Source organism: Orbicella franksi, chromosome 5, assembly GCF_964199315.1.
Source record: "Orbicella franksi chromosome 5, jaOrbFran1.1, whole genome shotgun sequence".
Taxonomy (NCBI): domain Eukaryota; kingdom Metazoa; phylum Cnidaria; class Anthozoa; order Scleractinia; family Merulinidae; genus Orbicella; species Orbicella franksi.
The window spans coordinates 19357249-19367400 of record NC_138149.1 but is presented as its reverse complement, the minus strand read 5'-3'; the positions used below and the strand labels follow the sequence as shown (position 1 = coordinate 19367400).

At 38.2% G+C, this 10152-nt stretch overlaps 2 protein-coding genes across 6 annotated transcripts in view; both read right to left on the bottom strand.

The window, feature by feature from the left end:
* Positions 1–884, bottom strand: part of LOC145487525 (uncharacterized) — a 148851-nt gene extending 147967 nt beyond the window's left edge. The window contains exon 1 of the mRNA XM_081466348.1: positions 874–884. The gene's annotated coding sequence lies outside the window, so the exon portion shown is untranslated. The remainder of the gene's footprint in view (positions 1–873) is intronic.
* The window catches only part of LOC145487505 (nucleolar MIF4G domain-containing protein 1-like), a 156984-nt gene that overhangs the window by 132148 nt on the left and 14684 nt on the right, over positions 1–10152 (bottom strand). For 4 of the 5 annotated variants that reach the window (XM_081466309.1, XM_081466312.1, XM_081466311.1 and 1 more), the window contains exon 2: positions 5056–5159. In XM_081466309.1, the coding sequence (XP_081322435.1) occupies positions 5056–5159 (104 nt within the window). Of the gene's footprint in view, positions 1–1946; positions 2012–5055; positions 5160–10152 lie in introns of those variants that run through there. The other variant, XM_081466314.1, reaches the window with a different exon arrangement.

Genomic DNA, 10152 nt, shown 5'->3' with positions numbered 1-10152 from the left:
CATACTCAAAAAACCTAAAGACAAGATCGAGAAAGAGGCTTACAGAGGCATTGTTTACAAGATCAAATGTAAAGATTGTGACTGTGTTTAACATTTGCATTTTCCATCTTTTGCTGAAGAAGGCAACAGTAGTGGCCGAAACGTCCGATAACCATATTTTTAGCCAGTGACAACCATTTAATTCCTTTCCTTTTTTACCAATTTTCAATGGCATTACTATTGTCATGCAATGGCACGGTGGGTGTCATTTTGTTTCTTTTGTGATGTATATTCTGGTGCCAAGTTTAAAGGACACTCCTCTAATATTTCTAGAGATATTCCTGATTGAGTGTTGTACTGTTTCAGTGGAACCACTGATGACGTAATATTACTGTCCTCATTTGCAAAATACAAAAACATAAATACCTCCAAAACAAAAGATATTCCAAAAAGGAAAACTCCATTCTACTTTATTTTGAAAAGCCTTTCAAATAATCAGCAATTATTTTAACTTCATAGGCACTTTAAAAGCAATAAACAGAACAAAAATATCCATTTTTTTGATTTTAGCAGTGCTTTTGATAGCCAGTGGATTAAGACTAGTACTAGTTATGACACTAAAGCTGCCCCCGCTTTCTTTTATTTCTACTGACTGAAAACAATATTGAACATTATTGTATGAACTAAAACTTCTATAACTTTTTTTGTAAACTTTATCACTCATAATGTTCCTATAACTTAGGCATCTTATCATGGTTATTATCCAAACATTATCCACTTTCTATTTAACTCATTCCATTCCAGACAGCCATGAGTTTTCGTTTGAAAGGAGACAAAAAGTACTTTCTGAAAAAAAAGAAAGGTTTCCTTCATGGGAACTAATATTTCTGTTACAGAAATTTCACTCAGTAGAACTAAAGAAAAAAAGGTTAAAATATTATAGAGAAACAAAATATTATGTCAAACCACTCTGCTGTTTGAATTTGATGATGAAACAAACCATTTTTCTTGTTATAAGAGCAAACATATCAGAACAAAAATAAAGCAGAACAGCAGTTGAGAACATTATCTGGAACTTGCTGTCACAATTTTTTTCTGAGATGGGTAGGAGGAGGAGGCACCTGGCAAAGAAAAGGATTTTCTCTGTAATTCCCCTCTTCCCTTACCCTCTTGCTAAGAAAGGCCTGATACTCAGGTTATTAACAGAGGTATCGCATTACTATCACTGCTCTAATCTTTAAATGCAAATTACAGTCACGTTCTTTGTCCTCAACAAAAACGCTGCAAAACATTTACATTTACCTTTGGATTCCTGCCAAGTCACCCAGCTGTGACATAAGCTCTACGCCACGTAAGATAACTCAACACAAATGAGTGATCTGAATAAACGACATGCCAAAGGTAGAACTAGCAATCGGAAGTATTTTAGCCACAATTGAACACGAACAAAGCGACACTCACCTCGAATATCAAGATTTACTGGTACTTCAAAATTACTTACCATACCTTCTGAGTTGTTTTTATCCCAAAATCTTCAGGATCTTTGAAATCATTTTCAATTTGTTCTATATCAGAATCTCTGCCATTTCGAAGAGAATTTATTTGATTGCGGTAGATTGCGGTGTGTTTATTCGACCCCCAGCAAACTTTCGGCAATCCTAAATACGTACTTTTCGGCAATCCTTTCTGAGCCATGTTCTCAAAAATCGAGATTTTTTCTGCTACAGCAAAAAATTCCTCCCTATACACGGGGACTTCCAGGATGCCCTCTCAGGTTTTGGCCGTCTGGGTCAAATACAGATTTAAAACTCAAGAACTTCATAACGGCAGTAAACTATGATACAATAACTGCCTCATTCCAAAGAGTTCCTCCTTGACTGGAGGGAGGCAGGCTCATCAGAGTGGGTGCCCATGGTGTTGTGGGCCTATATATAGCACTCAACTATCAGAAGTCAATGCAAACTTACCATTAACCCGTATAGCAAGCACTTCCATAGTGAACTGCGAACAAGTTAAGTCTGCTCATGCAAAACTAGGGGCGAGAGCAAAAAAAGATGGAGTCGGAGGTAGCTTTGTCAATATTTTTTGCTTTAAGCCCACGTTTTCACATTGCCAGAATGCTGAGTGTTTGTGCAAGAATGCTTGCTACTAACGCTTGCTACCCAAGTGTTAGTAGCAAGCACAAGCGGAAGTAGCAAACGCAACCTGAAGCAAGCACTTTTTCTTTTGCGTGCGTAAGTAGAGAGGCTGTGAACAGTCTAATTTTGAGAAAGAAGCTCTATTTCTTATATACGTACAGCACAACTTCCTTGTCATAGACAGTTTAAGTGTTCAGAAATGCCACGCGATTCTAAATAATGTTTTGGTGTTGTAGTAGACATATTCTCTTAGCTTTGGCATACTATAATTATATTAATTCTTGATCTCCACGTACAGGCATGGTTGTTCAAAAACCTAGATACCCGGGAGTTAACCCATGAACTAGTACTTGACTACAATGAACGTTTTATTTTTTAAATTTGTATCTATTATAAACACACTTTTAAAAAACTGGCCGTCGAATATCGAATAAGCTGCTTTTTAACATAACTTAGCCAACAGTTCTAAGAAATGCAAATCTCTGCTGTCACTCAGTACCTATCAACAATGTCACGCAACCTGTGGCAAACTTTCGTCATGTTATGTGCTTCCATGCTGAGGCCAAGTGAACAATTCAATGTAGAGGCCTAATGAGTTCTGAAATCCCATGGTATTTCTACACAGAGGTCAAGCATTCTCAACTGCTAAAAAAAGGTTCTCATTAGGTTTGAATGGAAATTATGGTGGAAAAACAGAAATAATTTCTGACTGCCAGGTAAAAAGTTCTTTGAAAAACCATGCCTGTGAGTCACACAAAGCTCAGACAATTTGGGATGTGCAAACCCAAAAACATTGTATAAAATCACTTGGTGTTTCTGACCAAAGATCAAAATACTCAAATACTCTGGGGAAGTTTCAATTGATTCTAACAATCATTTTTTTCTGGAATTGATTATCGATAAATTTTGGACCACAGGAATTTTTGAACAACCACGCCCGTGACTGTGACCATGAGTCAAGATATTTATAGCATGCTGAGGCTAAGAGAATTCGTCCACTGCAAAACCAAAACATTATTTAGAATCACTTGGCATTTCTGATCATATATTGAGTATTCTCAGAGCCGGTTTCAATTGCGATTTTTGAAGATATTATTCTATAAGAGTCAGAGCATGAACATTTTCTGTGTCAAAGCTTCATGATTTTATGGTATGCCCAAGCTCGTAAAAAGCTAGAATAATAGTTGGAATCACTTGACATCACTAAACAAAGATCTGCTGTACAGTTGCAAGAAGAATTAAATGAGTTATTCTGTGGAATTTTTACATTAATTTCAGACTGCCAGGTAGGCTAGTTTTTTTTAAACACTTCCCGGCTGCCAGGTATCTAGACACAATGTTATTAATATTCATTTTGCTTGAAGTTTTCAGAACTTTACTCACAAAGTGCACTCTTGGTTCAATTTGACCTCCTTTGACTCTGTCAACCCATTGGTTGTAATTGACAATGAAAGAGCGCTTTCTCTTAAATAAACAACACACACTTGAGTCGATTCCAGAAAACAACTCAGGCCGTGATAAGCTTATCAATTATGCGATTCAAACATAAGAAATCCAAGTTTCATACACTTTAAATAACCAAAATTTCAGGCAAATAAACCAAAGTAAACGATTAATCCCGTGCCAGAAAGACTAAACACTGAAAAACAACCTGGAATAACCTTGTTCAACGCTTTGAAACCTTGCGAATTCCCAAACGAAAATAGTGTTCTGATTGGCTCATCCCAAATATCAACAACATCCGCCTACATCTTAATATGGCCAAAAAAATCTCACAGCACCAGAAATGTTCACTTAAGCAAAATCGAGCTGAAAAAATCTGAGAATTTTTCTGGGTAACCAGCTGCATACACCTTCACACTACATATGGCGCTATAAAGCTGCCGCCTCGTCAGACTCAGATTTTCGCTCATCTGACTCGTTGGCGATAAGAACCCTCCCAGCATCCTTTGCAGCTGAAAAATTGAGGAAAGTGAAGATGTCATAGGTGGTTCAGCTACATCGGTTCAACACCCAATCAGGAATATCTCTAGAAATATTACAGCAGTGTTCTTTAAACTTGGCACCAGAAATGTAAATCACAAAAGGTTACAAATGCGCATATTTGGTTTTTCACGGAAAGACACTTGACCCAAGAGTGTTGCCATGGCAACAACACAGAAGGTGTCATTCTGTTTCTTTTGTGATGTACATTTCTGGTACCAAGTTGGAATAACTTTGCTCCAATATCTCTGGAGATATTCTTGATTCAGTGTTTTACTGTTTAAGTAGAACTATTTATAACATCATTACTTTCCTCATTTCCATAATACAAAAACATAAATATCTCAAAACGAAAAAAGATATTCCAAAAAGGAAAACGCCATTCTTTTTTACTATAAAAAGCCTTTCAAATAAGCAGCAATCATTTGTTACTTCACAAGCTCTTTAACAGCAACAATAACAGTAACAGTAACAATAACAATAATAATAATAGTAATAATAATAATAGCAATCTAAACATATTTAACCAGGGTAAACCCATCAGCAAATGCTGTTATTGAGAAATTTCAGGAAATGCTGTTATTGAGAAATTTTCGTCTCTTGTACTACCCAGGAATGCAAAATGTTACAACACCTTGCTATCCAATTTCTGCTCTACATGCATTATTTGTCAAGTGCATGTTGCTTATGGGAGGTTAAAAACAAAGAAAATTTCAAACTTCTAGCTCTAAAAGACAAGTGGTCCCAGTCGCTTACACAAGGTGGTCAAGAGGTTCCAAATATAGTGATTTGACTTGGAAAACTTAAGGTATTTTGGAAAACTGGTTGCAGATGAGAGGTGGTTGTTTACGAGAGTTGGTCACAACAGCAAGTTCGACTGTACCGTATGTGCCTTGTATTTATAACCTTGTATCCAAAGTATGTTGATGGAATAATTCTTAACTAATTTGCTGACCTGCTCTTTCTTTCTACTGAAGAAAGCAACTTTTCTTGCCTTCTTCTCGGCTCTGGCTTTCCGTCTTTCATCTTTTCTGCTTGGTTTTATTCTTGTCTTCTTTCCTGGATACAAAAACAATTAAAATAAAGCAATTTTAATAAGAGATTGGGGTACAATTGACAGGCAAGAATTAATTACACCTACAAGTCAACTATCACACATAGAAATCATGAGAGAACAATCTATTAATTGAAGGGCCGTATGCATATCGGCCTTACTGTAGGTTGAATTTTAGGTTATTTTGCTTTTTTCGCTCTGAATTGCCAGAAAAAAGCTCAAAAAAAGTTTCTACTCCACAACAAAGCAAACAACTTTGTCTCACTTCAAGTTTTGGATGCAATAATTTAAATTTGTCTTCACTTCAAAAAACGGCAAAATGTTGATTTCAGGTCAACAGGTGATCTTAAAGACACTTTTTCATTTAAGGTGGCTCCCTATAGTTTTACAATCGCACACGCGCTGAGGACAAAAGCTCAAGTAATCTGCGCATGCTCAAAGGAAAACGTCAGTGTTTTTCAATATTTTATTACGTCAACATGAGCACAACAAGCAAAACTGACCGTAAATTTCCTTCGGTGAAATTCCGTAAAACTTGGCAGATTGGTAGTAAATGTTTTACTTTAGACGGTACTCATTTTTCAGGAAAATCTATAAGACCAGTTTTCTCGCAGCAGTAAAAGACGTAAATTTGCAAAAATCAAAAAACCTGCCTTTACAAACCCTACTTTTTTTGTCTTTAAAATCCATATCCCACAGGAAGCGATATGCTGTGAAAATTTGGGAAGATTTCACCAAAGGAAATTCAAGAAAATTGCAGGTAAAGCCATAAAAAAGTAAAAAACATATTTGTTCAGGCATTTATAATTCAAGACTAAACCAATAATTTCAACAGAGATAATAGTAAAAATCTATTTAATCATTGCTTATTACATTTAATTAGTTTGAGAGAACTGGGTGTAAAAACGAATGCAAAAACGGCATTCAGAACAGAACACTTGCGCACGCAACGCCGTAAATGATTACCCTATGGAGCCACCTTAAGAAACAGTTAAATGCTCATTTCACGAGAATGCATGACCCCAGAGATGTTCGTTTCACTTAAAAAACAGTTTAATGTTGATTTCACGTCAACACAAAAGCTCAAAGATGTTGATTTCGCTTTAAAACACTAACATCTTGTTGATTTCAGGTCAACGGACCACCTCAAAGACACTTTTTGTGACTACTGCGCTTGCACAGCAGTCACTACTACCATCGTCTGAGTTTTCCAAAAGTAAGTAAGTAACAACAGAATATACTTCAGAGCCAATCAGCACAACAAATATCCATCTTGCAGTCTTTTGTACGGGAAGGTATGTCTTTATTGGGTGGGGGTGGGTCGGGGTATTTCAGAAATTTTTTGCAAAAAAAGTTGCGGCTCTTCCACTTCCCAGAATGGCTTAATGCATGACCCTTCACAAATACCTACACAAAAACATCTGACCCTACCCCCACTTCCTCCAAGACAAAAATAACAGGAAGTGAAAATAACTAACCAGAAGTGTTACCCACATAACTGCGTCTGCACACAAAGCAGTTAATTGCGTGGTGTGTGATTGCATGGTGAAAACTTGAAAATGGGCAAGGATGTGCGAGGAATAGAAAGAGGGAAATGTGCTTGTGGTGAATGCGAGGATTTCATGAGGTCAGATGGAACAACTTGTGGCTATTGTGGCTGTTTGCTGACTCGCCATTCTAAAAAGGATGCCCACTACTCCTCTGACTCTGTTGGTGGCACATCGGGTGTGGGAACAAGTGAAAGTGCAAGTCCAGAGAAGTGGAAAGGTGAAGACCTGGGGTGATTCCCGAACCCAAAGGGCAAATATACTGAATTCTCAAATAGTATTCTGCCAATATTCTACCTATCCTTTTGGACCACTTGTCCCTACAAGAAACGCTTTCGCCGCTGTTTCGTGACTGAAAGAAAGCACCATTGGCAGCTTGCTGTACAATTCAATGGAGTGTCAACAACATCCGCTACCCCCGCTAAGAAATGTGCAGCAACAAGTGACCTCATCACTATCCGAGGTTGAAACAGACTTGCAAAGTGATGTAGTAGATCAAGTTGTCGGTTCGAGCTCAAGTAGCTTAAGTAACGAATCGTCACCGGAGACTGATTTTATACCAGAACCCCGCACGGAAACATTACCGCCATCAAAATATGGACGAAAGCAGGCACGGGTTGAGAGAGACAATTATGTTAGTTGGAACAAGATAGTTTTTTTGATATAATATTTCAACGCCTGTAAATAATTTAAATTAATCTTGACTGGTAGCTTTGCTTGTATATACAAGTTTTAGGTTTCTATACACTTCGCGTGTTTGTTAACAAATAAGAATCAACTAAGCGACATTAAGAGTAATTTTTCCTTGCCAAAAATCTGTGACCCTCCCCTAGTTGCAAATAAAACAGGTTTGACCCTCCCCAATAAAAAATGTACCTTCCCTAAACACTTTGTATCAACAACAATCTGCCGATAGTCATCAATGGCAAACGAAGATCTCTGCTGCCTTCTTCGATCTCATCTCTTACCTTGGAAGTACAGTATTCTTTGAATTGAGGTGAGTCTTTCATATTTTGTTTCCAACCGATCAGATGAAAGGTTGCGTGAGGATTTAGGACGAGATAAACTGCGAATTTCTATGGTACTGAGTAGCAATTTGTCAATGCGTATTGTAAATATACAACCCTTGCCGATATTCCATAATTTTGGAAGGAGCTTTAGCCTCCCTCATATGAGAAAAACTGAGCCTCTTCAGAGGAAATATTGAGTTCCGATGTTTCATAATTGAGCCTCTCGAGCAACCATGTTGTAATAATCTTGTAGTGATTGAAAAACCATCAATGTGGAAGCTGTGTGTACTTGTGAATGACACAAAACAACTATTTCAGATAACTGCAATATGTTAGATTTAAATGATCGTACTTAAAATGAGTCATCAACTACTGTGAACACACTGACTGTCCAAAAGCTTTGTAAACAATTGAAAATCAATCGACTTTCAAATTCTAGAGACAGGGAACCATCCAGAATTCCTGGCGCTGAATGCTTTTTTCACAATGTATGGTGGTCCTACATTTCATTGGAATATTAGAGCTCTAGGCATTTGTTCAATATCTTATGGAACATCTCACGAGGTTTATTGAAAGCAAATTGAGAATTCCAGAATATAATGTCCAACAAATTTGTCACAACAAGGTACATGTACATGAACAGTGTGACAATCTCATTATTCAAGCTCTCAGAGACATACATGTAATCCAATCCACTTATTGCAGAAATCAATGTTATTGAGGTCACATAGATAAATTACACTACAACAGTACCATTCAACCTTGTACCAAAGTCAGCTGTCAGTAAACAGTTCTGATGATGTTTCAGGGCTCAAAATAATTTTCAGACTGTGGCTGGTCATGTTGACCGGCCAAAGTAATTTGAGCTCAGTCACATCTCATTTCGGACCAATCGAGATATTTTTTAAAAAATTGAGTAATATTGGCCTAAGTAAACCCACAAAAATAATGTGTTTGTTCCAGACTATGCTAGACCGTTTAAAAATTGGCTTAATACAACGAAAATCTTAAAACTTAACCAAAGATAGCCTTGGCAGGGCTCAGCACCTCAATGAACCAGGTGATCTGGTGACGTCATTGCGCGAGACTGGAGAGAAAATTTTATTCCCATATCCCATAAGGCAGCCCGCACGTAGTCGTGAGTTTGCATTTGAATGATGGCGGTCACTGCCAGGGCGAGTGTTGATGCTTTTCAGAATTATTTTGTCTTGTCTTATACTGTGCTTGGAACTCGGAATTGTGCTGTAAATATGAGAAGTGTTGATTTGGACAGTTGGGAAGGCTCTTTCGGCGGTGAATCTTTTCTACACTTGGATGGAAGCAATTTGAGTACTAGAATCGCACAACATGCAGCGCTGGCCGCATCGCGTTGTAAGCTTGAAAATCACTTCGTGTTTTACTTCAATTTGGTTTTAACAGTGTACTTTCTATACCGGTATTAAAGGTACTGTATTCCATCGATCTCTAGTTTGCTTTTATGTAGTCATTCATTTTATTATCGTATCTCGGCCACAGCACTAGTTCGGTCGACCGTTCGATCAAACGCTCTCCAACTCAGTAAAGAAAAAAATTTAATAATCTGAATGGCACACGCCAAGAATTGCTAGAAAAGATTGGCATGACCTTTAATAAATTTGGAGAGGTAGTTGTGGGCTATGTTGACATTGAGAATTATATTACACTATTTCTAAGTCAGTCAGGTGTACAGAGTGCTGTTACAACACCAACCAACAGCATCATGATGGTTTCCCATGGCTGAAGTGGTCACGCCATTTCACAGGGGAGAAAAGTGTCCGAGTGAAAATCATTGAGCCTTATAATTTACTGAGCACAGTGTGTTGTAAATGAGAAAAGACGATTGCCTGCAGAAATACTAGGCTTTAATCACCAAATCTCTGTCCTTACAAAACATGGCGGCCAACTGTAACCACAAGCATTGCAGGCTCGCACAAGAAAGCTGAACATACTACATGTATGACACAATGAATTATAATGTAACGCAAAATCTCGCAGTGTTCAAGTCACGCAAAACTCGCAGTGTTCAAGTGTCTAGAGGGCCTTCAAGAGGGCCTTTTGCAATGTCATTTACACCACATTCACCCTGTCCTTTAAAGATTAAGTCTAACTACAGGACGACGAACTCGTTGGGAGCGACGTACAGGTTCTGAATTCAGTACTGGTGTAAGTTCAGGTTCAAGTTCAGGTTCGGGCACAGACGATGGTTCTGCATCAGGCGTAACACTCACGTGTGTGTCAAGGGGCAAGTTCTCTGCTTCCTCTGGAATACATTCTGGTGCTGGCTGGGCCTCGACAACTTCCATGTGGCCCTTGGGTGCAAGGTGCTTTGTGGCCACTGTCGTCTCCCTACCGTCAGGATAGCGCACATGCGCATAGTGAGGGTTTGCCTGGAGTAGTTCCACTTCATCGACCAAAGGGTCCAT